Source organism: Octopus bimaculoides, chromosome 3, assembly GCF_046866305.1.
Source record: "Octopus bimaculoides isolate indiv1 chromosome 3, ASM4686630v1, whole genome shotgun sequence".
In the NCBI taxonomy this organism is placed as follows: domain Eukaryota; kingdom Metazoa; phylum Mollusca; class Cephalopoda; order Octopoda; family Octopodidae; genus Octopus; species Octopus bimaculoides.
The window spans coordinates 79,377,008-79,393,963 of NC_142930.1; the positions used below are offsets into that span (position 1 = coordinate 79,377,008).

General features: G+C 38.7%; 1 protein-coding gene across 1 annotated transcript in view; it reads right to left on the bottom strand.

Annotated features, from left to right (window-relative positions):
- Nucleotides 1-774: 774 nt before the first annotated feature.
- The window catches only part of LOC106882086 (calpain-5), a gene marked incomplete at its 5' end in the record, with an annotated part of 42,174 nt that continues 25,992 nt past the window's right edge, over nucleotides 775-16,956 (bottom strand). Inside the window, 3 exons of the mRNA XM_089348385.1 lie at nucleotides 775-1,048; nucleotides 10,420-10,538; nucleotides 12,687-12,889. Of these exons, the coding sequence (XP_089204511.1) occupies nucleotides 891-1,048; nucleotides 10,420-10,538; nucleotides 12,687-12,889 (480 nt within the window). The remainder of the gene's footprint in view (nucleotides 1,049-10,419; nucleotides 10,539-12,686; nucleotides 12,890-16,956) is intronic.

Here is a 16,956-nt window from a genome sequence, read left to right on the forward strand (position 1 = left end):
TCATCCTGTGGTTGCAGAACTGTTTCCGAGGGAAACACAATCTTTCAGGATGATAATGCACCAATTCACACAGCTAAAGTTGTTACTGAATGGCACAAGGAACATTCTAGTGAAGCTGAACATCTTATCTGGCCACCACAGTCCCCAGATCTCAATATTATATAAATTTATGGTGCATTTTAGAAAAACAAGGAGTTGATATCCTCCACCATCATCACTACAAGAACTGGAGACTGTTTTAGCTGAAGAATGGACAAAAATTCCCTTGGAAACAATTCAAACTTTGTACGAGTCCATACCTTGTAGAATTCAAGGGGTAATTACTGCTAAAGGAGGTCCTACCTCATATTAAAATAAATTTGTTTGAAATTTTAAGGTGTTTCCATTATTTTGTCCAACCCCTGTATGTATGTGTATGTATGTATGTATATATATATATATATATATATATATATATATATATATATATATACACACACACAGATTGGCTGCTATATTGGAATGACTTCATGGTAAACATATATACACTGCAGTTGTCCTGATGTAGCAGCCAGTTTGTATGTCTAACTCAGTTGAGGGATTAACATTCAAAATAATATTACACAAAATTACCATGTAACAGTTCACCTTTTTATGAAATATGAAATCATTTGTGCATTGTGTTCTGTGGTGGATACGCATATATCTTTCTGTAACTAAATATAAGATCAAACACCTACCAAATGAGAGGGAATGATAAAAACAACTGACATGACAAATGAGATAAGGCAGCTCTGTGACTCAGCACCCTCTTTAATAGGTAAAGATAAAAAATAAGATAAAAGTTAAATGCTATTAGAATAATGAAAGCCAATAGACATAACTAGAATTCAGTTTGCCAATTTATAAAATTATCTACTCAAACTTACCTGTACTTTTATTGGAGATTTGTCTGGATTTCTTCGATAGAAAATAGCAGAACTATTGAAGTCTGGGTCTGTGGTGTCTTTAACCACCTTGGTATAAACTTTTTCTCTTTCACATGAGATAACACAGTATGGATCAGCACCTAGTTAAGTAAATAACCAAGGTTTTACTCAACAATGGTGATATGTGATCATTTGGAAACTGGACAAAAAAATTAAATTGTAGGTCACTCCAAATTACACAAAGGCACTATTTGAATCAATTATGAGGCCACTTGCTCTGCAAGAAAATATAAGTGAAATTGCTTTCAAATCAAATTCTATTGGCTTAAGAAATTAAGGACATATTACAAACTGTAGTGGTTGATATGTTGCATCTGAAACAGTAACAGCCGGAAAGCTTTTGATTTTAGATCTGCTCAGTCAGAGGTAACACGTCAGTGAAGAATCAGTTGTAAACAAGTCAACTTCGACAATAAAAAGTTATATATGAACAAATTCTAGGTTAAATGGTTGAGTGGCTCTGCTAGTCATTGATAAGTAATTACAGACAATTCTAAGCAAGATCTACTCTATAATTGCTAAAAGTTTAAATTGACTAATCTTACCTGAGTTATCTCCTTTGCTTGTTAAATTTTAAACATTAAATTTTAAACAAGTTTTTATTCTTTAATTGCAAACTTGATGCTTTACTGCATCTATTACATATGATTTACTGCAACCACCTCTGATTGTCCTTTTTAAGTAACCACATTTGTTGTACATTTATTATCTTTGAATAATCTTCTGGTAACTGATTATTACCATTACATTCCCCTAACCATTATCGATTCTTACTTTGGATAGCCTCAATCAGCTGTGTTTTTGTAGGTTGTGTAGTTCTATCAGACCTACTCAAGCAAAGCAAACCTAGTATAACAACAGTATTGAGAACAGCAGAGTTTGTAAGGGAGGTATTGCTAATTGCGTAGTTTTCTGAGTAGAATATGACCTTAAGGTAGCCCATCAAAATGTTGGCAAAGACTATGCAACTATTTTTTTTTTTGTTACCCTTGCATTTGTTAGGTTTTATTAAGCATTGCTCATTACATCTCGATATAGGATGCTCTTTATCCACACAATATAAGTTAGCACTTACTTTACAACATCAAAAAAGAGTTTCCAGTATAACATATCCCAATCATAATATATTGGTAAGAATTAAAATCATTGATTCATGATTATGGACACCAACACAAGTTAGCAAGTAGCAACTACTGAGCATCTGCTTTTCCCCCCAGCAAAATACACTTGTCTTCTAGCCTCCCTTCTAACTACCTGATATAGTCCCCTGCTAACACCACTCTTCCAGTCTTTCCTGGCCTGCTTCTTTACTCTAATGGCCTTGTCTACAACATCACTCCACCACCTGGTCACCCTAGTTCTTGTTGGGACTTTGAACCAGCTGCAAATTTGTTCTGTAGCACTCAGCAAGCTGTTCTGCAGGAATTTCCAGTTGCCCTCTATGTTACAAGTCTGTAGTTCCCCCTCCTTCTCATCAGATTTCTCAATTAAGGTGTCCCTAAATCTCTGACCATATAAAGGATCCTTAAGCTTCTAAATCCTTCTTTTTCAGATTGGTCTGCTTCTAGGCAACCTTCTGGCCTGAAGTCTAAAGTCACTGATGACTAGTCCATGCTGGGGGGTATATTTTTTACAAGGGATTTCTTTGCATTTATGAGCAACCATGTATCTTGCTGTCTGGTGAGAATGAAATCAATCTGGCTAGTGTGGTCACCTGATTGATAGGTAAGCAGGCAACTGGCTGGCTTTCTGAAGTTGGTGTTGCAGATCATTAAGTTATTTGCATCGCAGAACTCCAGTAGCCTTGTCCCTTCCTCATTTCAAGAACCAATTTCATGACCCCCATGTACTCTATGGAAAGTACCTGGCAGCTGCTCAAAATGTTCATACGAGATCCTTGTCTTTGAGTTAGCCTGTGGAAGGATTGGAAGAGTAGTGGCAGCAAGGAACTGTATCAGGTGGCTAGGAGGGAGGCTAGAAGACAGGTGTATTTAGCCAGAGAAGAAGCAGAGAAGAGGAAATTTGCCAATGTTCTGCATTGTGAGGACCAGGGACTTGAAGTGTTTGGATTGCAAGACAGTGTGTCAAAGAAAATTGTGATGTGGTAGGAGAGAAATGTATTCGCATGGATGATGGGTCACTGGCAGTTAGTAACCCTGCAAAGAAGGCGGTTTGGAAGTGCCATTATGAAAGGCTACTAAACATAGAAAGGGAGAGTCTATCTAGTGTGGATCCAACAGAGGGATCAGCAATCTGAATAGACAGTAGCATGGTAGACAAAACCATGAAGGATTTGAAGATGGGTAAATTCTCTAGCCCATCTGGAATAACCACTGAGATGCTTGAAATATCTGGCAGAATGGGTTATAGTCTAATCATCCATATAGTTAATCAGGCTGTACATGAAGGAGTCATACCCAATGACTGGTGTAGCAGCGCCATAGTCAGCTGCTACAAAGGCAAAGGTGACACCTTAGAAATAATTACAGAGGAATCAAATTGTTGGATCAGGTGATGAAAGTTTCAGAGAGGGTCATAGACTAACTAATTAGGGAGAGAGTTAGTCTAGATGAGATGCAGTTTTGTGCACTACTGATGCTATATTTCTGTAAGGTAGCTGCAGGAGAAATACCTAACCAAAGACAAACCTCTGTACTTGGCTTTTGTTCACATGGAGAAAACCTTTGACAGGGTACCCCATGCTCTTATCTGGTGGTCAATGTGGAAATTAGGGATAGATGAGTGGTTAGTGGGAGATGTACAAGTCATGTAAGGTGAGGGTTGGCAACAAATATAAATGATGAATTCAGAGTACAAGTAGGGTTTCACCGAGGATCAGTCCTCAGCTCCCCTCTTGTCCATCATAGTCCTCCAGGAAATAAAAGAGGAATTCAAGACAAGCTGCCTCTGGGGGCTCCTCTATGCTGATGACCTTGTTATTATAGCTGAATTACTACTAGAATTAGAGAAGAAATTTCAGGAGTGGAAGTGAGGGCTAGAGCTAAAGGGCCTTAGAGTTAACCAAGCAAAAACCAAAGTCTTAGTAAGTAGGAAAGCAGACAAATTACAAATCCCTTCAGGTCGATGGCCTACTCAATCTGTAGGAAAGATGTAGGCAGAAATTCCGTAAGATGTATCCAATGCAAGTTATGGACACATAAGAGGTGCAGCAATATCAGAGGAAGATTAACTGGGAAAATAGTTTTTTGTGTGTAGAAGGTGCACAGGTACCATAAACATTAAAAATGCCATCAAATACCAGAGGGGTAAGCTAGAGGTAGTTGATAGCTTCCATTATCTAGGTGATCAAGTCAGTAGCAGAGGTGGATGCTCTGAGAGCATAGCTAGAAAAATAAGAATAGGCTGGGTACAGTTCAGAGAGCTCTTACCTCTGTTGGCAATAAAAGGCCTCTCCTCCAGAGTGAAAAGCAGATTGTATGATGCCTGTGTGCAAACAGCTGTGCTACACAGCAGTGAAACATGGGTTTTGACCACTGATGACATGCAAAGGCTTAAAAGAAATGAAGCTAGCATGCTTTGCTTGATGTGCATGTATGACAGAGTGTAAGCATATTGAGAGAAAAGTTGGACATAAGAGGCATCAGATGTGGTGTGTGAGAGAGATGATTGCACTGGTATGGTCATGTGATGCATATGGACAAGGACAGCTGTGTAAAGAAGTGCTGATCTATAAATGTGGAAGGAACCTGGGGAAGATGTATGTAGACCCAGGAAGACATGGGACAAGGTGGTGATGCATAATCTTCAAACATTGGACCTCACAGAGGCAATGACTAATGACTGAGACCTTTGGCAATATGTTTTGCTTGACAAGACCCATCAAGCCAAGTGAAATTGTAGTCGTGGCCAATGCCAGTCTCATGTAACTGGCACCTGTGCTGGTGGCACATAAAAAGCACCTGTCAAGCGTCGGGCTTCACGGAGGTGATGTGGCCAATGCCAGTGTTGCATAACTAGCACCCATACCAGTGGCACATAAAAAGCACTTTTCAAGCATTGGGCCTCACAGAGGCAATGACAAATGACCAAGACCTTTGACAATATGCTGTGCTTGAAAAGACCCATCAAGCCAAGTGAAATCGGCAGATACTGATGTCACACAACTGGTACATAAAAGCACTCATTACACTTTTGGAGTGGTTGGTGTTAGGAAGGGCATCCAACCATAAATACCATGCTAAATCAAACTAGAGTCTGGCACAGCCCCTCAGCTTACCAGCTCTGGTCAAACTGTCCAACCCATGCCAGCATGGCAATGGATATTAAATGATGATGATGATGTATTGTGCTTCCATTAGGTTATTACTGTTGCTAACATTAGTTAGCACTACTCAAGAACAGCTTAAATAATTTGATTTAGTCATATTGTTCTTAGTAGAACAACAGACAAATGCCTTGTAGCATTTTTGCTTTAATTTTACAGCTCATTGAAGTCAACTTTGCTTTTCATCCTCTGGGGACAGATAAATAAAGTACCAGCCAAGTACTAAGGTCAATTGCTCTTTCCTCTAAATTTAGAATGCAAAAGTCGTGCCTACTTACAAAACAAAAACGAGACTTTATAGAAATTTACTGTCGAAAGTCAGTTTTGACTGGCAATGGTTTTTCTCCAGTTCTGCAGAGTTACACAACCAAAATGATGACATTGTCATTGACATCATCACTGCTGCTGCTGCTGCTGCAGCAGCAGTAGTAGTAGTCGTCGTCCATCTATTCATTTTCTACATTTGCAGAGGTAGAAAAGTTCAACAGGACCCAACAGAATAGAGGACGACATCTTGCACCCATTCTATGGGTGGATGCTCTTCTAGCATCAACTGCTTTACTAAGTGTACTAGATGCAATTTTCAGTGGTACCAGCTATAAAGGTTACTTTGCTATCAGCAAAACTAATAAACATTATCAAACCCTGTATTGTCACTGATTGAATTGATTACCAATCACTTACAGAGTGTACTGGAAGCATTTTGTGGTGGTGGTGGTGGTGGTGGTGGTGGGGGTCACCTTGTAGTCTGAAAAGTGAAAGAGAGCCCTCATAATGAATGACACAAATTCATTGATGCAAGAGGTTAATAGTGGAAAGAATAACAGAGGAGAAGTAATATCAGGAATTAATGTGAAGGAGAGATGGGGATCAAGTAGGAATGATGAGGAGTGCATTGAGTAGGTGGGCCCAGTGAAGGGAAAGGTCAGTTCATTTGCCATGTATTCAGGAGTTAAAAGGTTGATCAGCCCAAGACAGTTCTTAACAGAATTAGACTGCTTTATTGTTGGGATGGGGTGGAGGGAGAGACTAACAGAGACAGAATAGGGAAGAGGGTAATATGGAAAATGGAAAGTAATGTCAGTATTTTTATGCCTGTTTTTCCATATCAGCATGGGTGAGACATATATGTTTGAGGCACTGTTAGATGCCTTTCCTTTACTAATTCTTACGTGATTTTCAAGTAAAGAATTTATTTCATGTTTTCAAAAGCATAGAGCAAGTAGATAATTTGTTGACAGGAGAAATGACAACACCACCACCACTTGTAGCAAGCATCTGCTGTAGAGTGCTCAAATGTAAACACATGTATGTGCATGCACACACACACACACACAAGTTTCTTTTAGATTCCATCTACAAAATTCACTCACAAAGCTTTGATCAGCCCAGAGCATTAGTAGGAGACACTTGCCTAATGTGCAGCAGGGTGGGACTGAATCCAAACCCACATGGTTTGGAAGCAAACTTTTTAACTACACAGCTATGCCTGAGCAGGAATATTCAATAGACATTTTTGTCTTATTCTACATATTTAGTTTTCTCAAAAATTTTGGTAGTGTTGCTACAAAAGTTTTTTAAAGACTTTATAGGAAAGTGGGTTATACATCATTAGATGTACACCTGACTTTCCTATATTAAATTAAGAATTTGAAGGAACACTGAACTCCAAACTATCAACACAAACAATATTTATTCATGGTGGAAAATATACATCTTTAATCTTGTTTGTTGAGACGTCTTCGGTGTGTGAGAACATGGTTGTTGGGATGTTGCTATATTGATGTGAGCTGTCTAGCGTGAGTTCGAAAGATGGAGAGACAGCTAGACACGTCCTTGCTCAATCGCTGGCCAGCAAGAAAGAGATCGATCAAAGCGGGAAAGCTTGGCTGTTGAATTCCACGCATGCGTGAGACTACGCATGCGCACAGCGTTACTACAGGGCTCCCCTTGCCAGTGTGGAACGCACGATAATATAATTTTTTTGTTGGAACGCCTGAGGCAGGATGGCCACTGAAAACTACCCACAAGATGTAGCACAAACACACAAAAAGAAAATGAAAGAAATGAAATGTACACTCGTGTGATACATGCATGCAATGTACAAATTGAAGGAATGAAAGAAAAACATGCAATACGGTGTGTCCCTGGTGGTGGGGTTGTTGGCGCACGACATTGTGGTAGACAGTACATTGATGGAGAAGACGTCGGCACAGGAACTGTAATATAGCTGTTCTGTATGTGTGGTGGTAATGGTATCCAGTTTTACAGTGACGACAAGGAGAAATGGTGACGAATGGAAAAACAGAGGACTCCTTTTATTTAAACGTGTCACACGGTCGAACACAAAATAATATATCAAAGATGATATACATGATATGTTATACTACGATAACATATGGCCAGTAAAAGGGAGATGATAGAAGATGATAAACACAACCGTATAAAATGAATAACAAGAGATATTTAGTGTGGCATAAAAGATGTATGTGTATGTGAGAGTGTGAATGTGACATATAAGAACATAATAAAAGACAGGCCGTCTATATGTATGTGAGATATTACAGCAGATAGAAAGTCAGTACACGTGAGAGTTTTATACCAAGTTCTTGAGTACACAATTGGAAGTATCGCAGGCTGTAATTCTTGTCTGTTTATTATCGTGGTGAAGCTAAGTCACCTAACAGAATCGAAGAGAGAGATTTGCCGCGGTGGTTTAGTTTGGTGTACATAGTAAGTCGTGTTGACTATGGTTGGAGATGTTGGTGGTCATCGTTGCTTGGTAGTTCAGTCTCCATGGCCGCATTTGTTCTTTAGTCGGGGTCACCAGTTATAGGTTGGTAGTCCAGAATCCATGGCCGCGTTTGTTTCTTAGTCGGGGTCACCACTTTATAGGAATAGTGGTTATGTAGCTCAGCGGGCTGCGTGTTCGAATCACGTCGGAGGGTCACCACTATATAGGAAAGTGGGTTATACATCATTAGATGTACACCTGACTTTCCTATATTAAATTAGGAATTAACGGAATGCTCAACTCCAAACTATCAACACAAACAATATTTATTCATGGTGGAAAATATACATCTTTAATCTTGTTTGTTGAGACGTCTTCAGTGTGTGAGAACATGGTTGTTGGGACGTTGGTATATTGATGTGAGCTGTCTAGCGTGAGTTCGAAAGATGGAGAGACAGCTAGACACGTCCTTGCTCAATCGCTGGCCAGCAAGAAAGAGATCGATCAAAGCGGGAAAGCTTGGTTGTTGAATTCCACGCATGCATGAGACTACGCATGCACACAGCGTTACTACAACTTTTATCTGGTATCTGAAGATTGCAAATATAGTCATGACTTGCATATAATATGGCCAACTACAACTCTCATCCATTACACCAGGGGTCACCAAACTACAGCCTGTGGGCTGGATTCAGCTCATCCAGCCTGCTGCCACACTGCACCTTTTGTGTAAGTACCTGCAATGAGAGTTCATTCCTGCAGTGATCATATTTTAACTTGCATTGCTGTGTTTAAACATTCTCTTCGTGAGAAAGTTTGCTGAACTTCTTGTGGTATTCTCTGGTGCTGGATGAGTCTACTGATCTCTCAAGTACATCACAGCTTCTTGTGTTCATTCATGATGTTAATTTGAGCTTTCAGATCACAGAAGAGTTGGCATCTGTTTGCAGCATTCACACAACAACTGGAGAAGACAGCTTCAATGTGTTACAGTTGATGGAGAAAAAGATATGGCTAGAGTGAGGAAGATCAGGACTAAGTTGGGAGATCTTCAACTCCCGAGCACTCAGTTTATATATTGCATTATACATCAGCAAGCACTCTGTGGGAAAGACTTAGATATTTCTTGTGTACTGAAACCAGTCATTTCTGAGGTGAACTTCATTTGGAGTCATGCACTCAATCACTGCCAGTTCCAGGCTTTTCTTGAAGAAATTGATTCTGAATTCTGTGCAGTAAAGTCCTGTTTTGTTTTTATAAACTCTGAAGAAAAATAGATATTTCCTTCACTGAAAAGGATAGAGCTGATTCATTTCGGTTAGATCCTACCTGGCTGTAAAAGTTGTCATTTTTGGTTGACATCATATCCCACATGAATGAGTTGAACTTGAAACTTTAGGTAAAGGATAAACCTTATCTGTGATCTCTACAGAATCATCAAAGGATTTCAGAGAAAGCTACCATTGTTTGAAGCACAATTGGAAGGAGGAAACTTCTTACTTTTTAAGTGTTCAAAGCATTTTGGGCTGGAATCACAGATGTCAACCTTGAGCTCCAAAGAAGATTATCTGTAATTTTGGAGTGATTTTCAAATTTCAACAAAATTGAGTGACATTCTTCTGATCCAGAATCCATTTGATTGTAACTTTGATGATGTACCAGTTGAACTACAGTTGGCACTCATTGATTTGCAAGCAAATGACTTGTTGAAAGAGAAGCATAGAGAAGGAAACCTTGTAGAATTTTATCACTGATTATCTGATGATGAGCTTTCAAGTTTGAAGAAATTTGCCTCTGGCATGGCATCAGTGTTTGGAACAACTTATGTCTGTGAAGTCAGCACGTCGAACGAGGTTAACTGATGAACATTTGAAAGCAATTCTCTTGGTTGGATGCAGCAATTTCAAAGCAAATATTGATAATATCTTAAAAGCTAAACACCAGTTTCACACATCTCACTAACCTTTTTTGCTGTTTAGTTTATGACATTCGGGCATGTGTGCACTGGGTGTGATATAATTATCTTATTGCTAACGTTGCCTTCTTTGATAACTTTTTGGTAAATAAATATGTTGGTTGTTTTTATTTTTTGTGTATTCACTGTAGTGTATTGAACAAAATGGTTATGCGGCTGATGCTCATGATTCTTTCAGTTATCTGGCCCACTGTGTAAAAAGTTTGGTGACCCCTGTACTTCACTAATACCATAAATAATTATGAGGTATCACATTAGGTGCTATAAAGCACTTTTGTATAGCTATAAATTCACTAAACCACTGCACTGTCAATTGTGAAATACCACTGTTTTGCTCCCAGTAATATACCATTACTACAAAAATGTAAGGTCCTGTATTGTAAAGAACATCCAAAAAAATTAATAAATAATTACTTAGCTTTCATACCCATTCTACAGCCAGACAAAAAATTCTTACCAACATCATCTTGTTTTTCCAAGCCAACAGCCTTGAGGACCTTGACACGAGTTAAAAGAACTGGCTCTCTTGAAAAGCATTGCCAAAAGCTCTTCATGGGTTGGTCATGGGTTAGTTGCCTATAAGAAAATTATAGATGTAAAGCATTTTCTACTGATTTACATTTCAAAGTATATCTTGATTATCAGTATATATATCATATGTTTTCACAACACTATGTTCTTGTTTTCATGTTGCGTGTCAAAAGAAAGTCAATTTGACCATATCCATTCCTTTCAAGATCCCTTACAATTTCCAGAAATTGAGATTTAAAGAGTGAAGGAAATGAAGTGAAATGGCCCAATCATCAAATTTAGATCAGGAGAGCTAACCACAACTATTACTTGGAAAAATGCAAGCAAGAGAAATAATATTCTTAAGATAATAAACCTGGAATATAACAGGACAAGTTATTACACTTAGAAAAGCTCAGGACAACTTAGCACATCTGGTAAAGTGCAGAACAAGAAAATTTTTACTTAAAATGTTGCAGCTAAGAATAAAATTTCAAATAAAATGTTTAGATTTAGAAAATATTAACTTTTATTAAAACTAAAAATTTCATTGCAAGTTATTACTTCTATTTGTTATTTCTATTAAAAATAACTCAAAATATTTTTGCACGAGTTATTACCAAGTCTTCATATTTTTAGTCTTGACCCAATGTCTATTTTTTACATAATGAATTTGCCTGCCATATGTACTACTCTACTTTGCATAAAACTTTAGCTATATTGGTTCTGGCTCTCCTTTTTTAAGTATTCCATTGTGTCAATATTTTAAGAAAATAAGGCAGCAAGCTGACAGAAATGTTAGCACACTAGGCAAAATGCTTGGTGGTATTTTGTCTGTTTTTATGTTCTGAGTTCAAATTCTGCCAAGGTCGACTTTGCCTTTCATCCTTTCAGGGTCAACAAATTAAGTACCAGTTGCATACTGGGGTCGATCTAATTGACTGGCCCCCTCCTCAAAAATTTTGGGCCTTGTGCCTAGAGTAGAAAAGAATATTTTAACAAAATGACAGTACCTGTTTTAATTATAATGTTACTTTGTAAATTAAAATCAAATAATTTTTAATATTCAAATTTTATCCTTAGCTGCAATATTTTAATTAAAAATTTTCTTGTTCTGTACTTAACCAGATGTAAAAAGTTGTCCTGTAATTTTCCAGGTTTATAATCTTGAGAATATCATTTCTCTTGCTCGCATTTTTCCATGTAATCCATGTTTTTCCCAGGCTATGCTATTATGCTAATTAATAATGTGTCAATTAGAGTGTCGCTGATAATTTTTCCTTACCTCAATGACACCGGTGACATACATTAAAAGTCCCTTTATAGAACTATATTCATAAAAAAGTATAGAACTATATTATCATCCTCAAATTTGAGAAACAAACACTCATAACTTTTTCTTTCAAAACTTCATTACACGAGATTGATACCATGAAATTCCTCAAATTGAGCTCTATCATTAAAGCTTAATTAAAATATGGCTTATTTTTAAAATAAAAAAGTTAATTATGCTTAAGTCCAATTTTTTGCCCCATGTTTTTTTCATAATATTTTACCTCACAACTTTTCTGATACAAAGTTTTGTTGCATAGGAACAAAACTATGAAATTCTTCATGCTTTCTTCTATCATTGAAGCTAAGATAAATATATTTTGCTTTTAAAATAAAAAAGTTATTTAGATCTAAATTTGATTGGTGATGTTACTTACTCTCCTATAACGTTGCTACAAATTTTGATGCAAACTTTTTTCTACTGGATGAAATCTCAATCTTTTTATTTCAAAATGTACCTAAGGACCAGTCCTCTTCAAAAATGATAACAATTTTCAATTTGGTTAAGAACTGAATTAGTGGCAAGCCTTGAAAAGTGCTGCACATGAGTAAATTGCGACCTTAAGAATATTATTCAACTACTACCATAGTTGAATGATGCCAGCAATCCATTACCAGTTTATTAATCATTGATACCTACTTTCAATCCCTCCATCTGCCAATCTAGTCATCTATCCAATCATGCCTGCCTGCCACACCTGTCTGTTTTCCAGGCCTGTTTGCCATACAAGTTATACATGGAGATGAGGCAAAATTTGGTTTTAAAACATACTCTAACCCCTTCCTTCAGTAATAAAAAGAACTATTAAATAAGCAAAAACATTTTTTTTTTAACTATTGAAAAGTAAAAAAAAAAAGCTAAAGAAAGCAACAATTACTTACTTAAAAGAATTGTCTGAAGATGTATATACTCGCAGTAAAAAGCTTCCTTCAATGTCAGGTTTAAATGTGCATGGGATAATTACATAACGGCCCTTTTTCAGAGTGTCTCTAAAAAATATAGAGCGGCTGTTTCGAAAAACGGTACTATTCAATACTTCTTGATAAAAGAGATTGTGAATACGATAACGACGGTTCTCTTCAACCTGTTTAAGCAGAGATTTACGTGGAAGCAAACAGAAAGAACATAATGTGTTATTGAAACTGAAATGAAGAGACTTTGCTAAAGCAAGTTAAATTTTTCATGGGGCAAATAGACTAGGGTATAAACAAGGAAAACTAGCAACTCACAAATTGTGATATTTTCTAATGGTGGTTCGTTTTTATAAAGTTAGGACTCTTAATTCTCTCTCTCTCATCATTATTATCTTTTAACATCCATCTTCCATGCTTGGGATGGGTTGGATGGTTCAATAGGATCCAACAGGTCTACAGACTGTATCATGCTCCAATGTCTGCCAACCACTTTACAGAGTGTACTGGGTGCTATTTTCATGACACCCACACTAATGAGGTTGCTATGCAAGTTACAAGTCTATGTTCACCTTCAAGTGAATAGGGCTACAGCAGTGAGGGAGGCAGCTTTATGCTAGAAGATGTAGGGTTAAACTATGAAAGAAAAGACCCTGAATCAAGGGTACAATCAATCAGTTGTTGACCTGAGCCCCCACTGGTCAAGGCCATCAACTGTGCAATTGTTTTCATACTGTCTTTACATACATCAATATATTCCATTCACTCTTACCTCCCATCTATCTTCTCGATGAAACAGAAACTCATCTTCAACTTCTGTATTCTACTTTCTGACACCACAATCTCTCTAATCTTTACTGCACTTCCACTCCTCACCTTTAAAAATGATAAGAACCTTGAAAATCTCCTTGTAAGAAGCTACACACTATCCAACCCCACACAACTGGACATTTTTAAATGTGTACACTGACAAGGCAACAGCTACCCCTCCATTAACAATACTACTACTACCATCGTTGGTCCCAAGACACAATATCATATTACTCAGAACTTCTGTTGCACATCATCTAACCTTATATACTACATCATATGCAAACTTTGAGACACCCTTAACATTGAGGAAACTGGCCTACTTTAACATTAAAAGTCATTCTATTGTTCATTTATCAGCATGCAGCATTGCCACACACCGAGGATCCACATTCTCAAGGAAACAGAAGGAAGAACATTTCATATTCAAGCTTGGCACCATGACACCAAGTTAAATTGAACATTTTTCCATAAGCCCTTTCTTATCCTTCAATTCCCATCTCACATTTTTTGCCATTCTCCTCATTTTCAACTTTGCCTGTTTTTCCTCATTCCATTGCTATTTCCTTCTCCCTTTTTACACTATTTCTTCTACCACTTCTTCTTTACATATGAAGCTCATGTGGTCCTGTATTTTTTATCAGTTGCAGCCAGTTTGTTTTTTAACTTAGAGGATGTGTATATGTGATAACCATGTGTATGTATGTATGTATATGCACACACACACACACACTCACAAAGTAAAATTGATAAAGAATACAATAACCATTTTTAACTTAGAGGATGTAAAACTGCTCTTATTTAGTTCTCTCCTTTCAATTTTTCCCTGAAGAGGGATACTATCTGAAATGTTGGATTTTCTGCTCTTTATTGATTTTACTTGTGTGTGTGTGTGTGTGTGTGTGTGTGTGTGTGTGTGTGTGTGTGTATATATATAATGGAGGCCTCAAAAGACATTTTAAGATCCACAAAGATCAGAACTTATCTGCAGCTCATGGTGGTCCAAATCAGAAATGCAATCGATGTGGATGTCTTTTCAAAACATTGTCTAGTTTAAAAAGCCACATCAATTGCCATGATGGTTCTAAGGTGAAGGTACAGGAGATGGTCAAACTCTGCATAAGGGGTAGACAACCACCATATATATCATCATCATCATCATCATCATCGTTTAACGTCCACCTTCCATGCTAGCATGGGTTGGACGATTTGACTGAGGACTTGTGAAACCGGATGGCAACACCAGGCTCCAATCTAATTTGGCAGAGTTTCTACAGCTGGATGCCCTTCCTAACGCCAACCACTCAGAGAGTGTAGTGGGTGCTTTTACGTGTCACCCACATGAAGGCCAGTCAGGCGGTACTGGCAACGGCCACGCTCGAAATGGTGTCTTTTATGTGCCACCCGCACAAAAGCCAGTCCAGGGGAACTGGCAACGATCTCGCTCGAAAACCCTACGAAGGCCAGTCAGGCGGCACTGGCAACGGTCATGCTCAAAATGGTGCATCTTATGTGCCACCCACACAAGAGCCAGTCCAGGGGCCCTGGCAACGATCTCACTTGGCTTGCAGGGTCTTCTCACGCACAGTACATATATATCGTCGTCATCGTTTAACGTCTGCTTTCCATGCTAGCATGGGTTGGACGATCTGACTGAGGACTGGTGGAACCACATGGCTACACCAGGCTCCAATCCGATCTGGCAGCGCTTCCACAGCTGGATGCCCCTCCTAACGCCAACCACTCAGAGAGTGTAGTGGGTGCTTTTACGTGTCACCCGCATGAAGGCCAGTCAGGCGGTACTGGCAACGGCCACGTTCATCTCGCTCGAGAAACCTCATGTGTCACCCGCACAAGAGCCAGTCCAGGGGCACCAGCAACGATCTTGCTCAAAAATCCTACAACAACCCCACACAAGGGCCAGTTCAGGGGCACCGGCAACGATCTCGCTCGAAGAAATTTCATGTGTCACCAGCACAAGAGCCAGTCCAGGGGCACTGGCACCTCATGTGTCGCCCGCACAAGAGCCAGCCCAGGGGCACCGGCAACGATCTCGCTCGAAAGATTTCATGTGTCACGCGCACATGAGCCAGTCCAGGGGCACTGGCAACGATCCCGCTCGAAACATTTCATGTGTCACCCGCACAAGAGCCAGTCCAGGGGCACTGGCAACGATCTCGCTCGAAAGATATCATGTGTCGCCCGCACATGAGCCAGTCCAGGGGCACTGGCAACGATCCCGCTCGAAAGATTTCATGTGTCGCCCGCACATGAGCCAGTCCGGGGGCACCGGCAATGATCTCGCTCGAAAATACCTCATGTGTCACCCGCACAAGAGCCGGCCCAGGGGCACCGGCAACGATCTTGCTCGAAATATATATATATATATATATATATATATATATATATATATATACACATATACACATACATACACACACACACACACACACACACATGTATGTGTGTGAGTATATGTGTGTATGTGTGTGTATATATATATATATGTACTATATTAAATCTCTGAGCGATATATATATATATATATATATATACACACACACACACACATAAATACTTGCTTGTATATAGTTGCAGACAATGCTGTGTGATAAAGGAATTTGCTTCTCAACCACATGGTTTTAAGTTGATTCCCATTGTGTAGCTCTTTAAGTAACTATACTTGAGAAAATCCATCATTCACAGAAAAAGGAGGTCTTAAAAGTATTGTGTTTATGCTTGTATGTGCTGGGCTCTGTGTGTGTACCCATTCTAGCTTGTCATGCATTAACCACATCTCATCTCTCTAACACCCACCCTTCCATCACATTTCTATTTAAAGCATCACTTAGCTGTAATCACTGTCATTCACAGCTACATTCTTCTTCCCCTGAAATCATTTTCATCCCTCATTCTCCTCATTAACCCTTCCCACACTATTTTCACCCTGATCACCTTTGTCACACCTCATCTATAACATCTCTCATATCAACAGTCATTCACAATACCTTCTCCTAACTGCCACCACACCCTACTCACTGTAGCCACCCTTATATACCTCTACATTTCCCTCCCAATCATTCCTACACCTTCTGATCTATCTTACTTCTTGAGCCACTTCTAGCTTTCTGAACTTACTTCACACTGATATTTCCATCAGTCACACCTCCACCTTTGTTCACCAATTCCCACATTCAACTCGACCCTCATCTCTAGCCATCTGTTATTTTCCTCTCAAGCTCTTATGAAATTACTCATCCTCCCACTTCCTAATTTGTTGTTGTTATCTTCTCTCATGCTCACCTTTTCATACCTTGAAAGTTTGCTCTGACACACTATCACCATCCTTATCACTATCCTTATTACTCCTACTCACCTTTATTTAATAGTGGTTGTCATGTATCTTCTCAACAGCAAGGCACTTTTGATC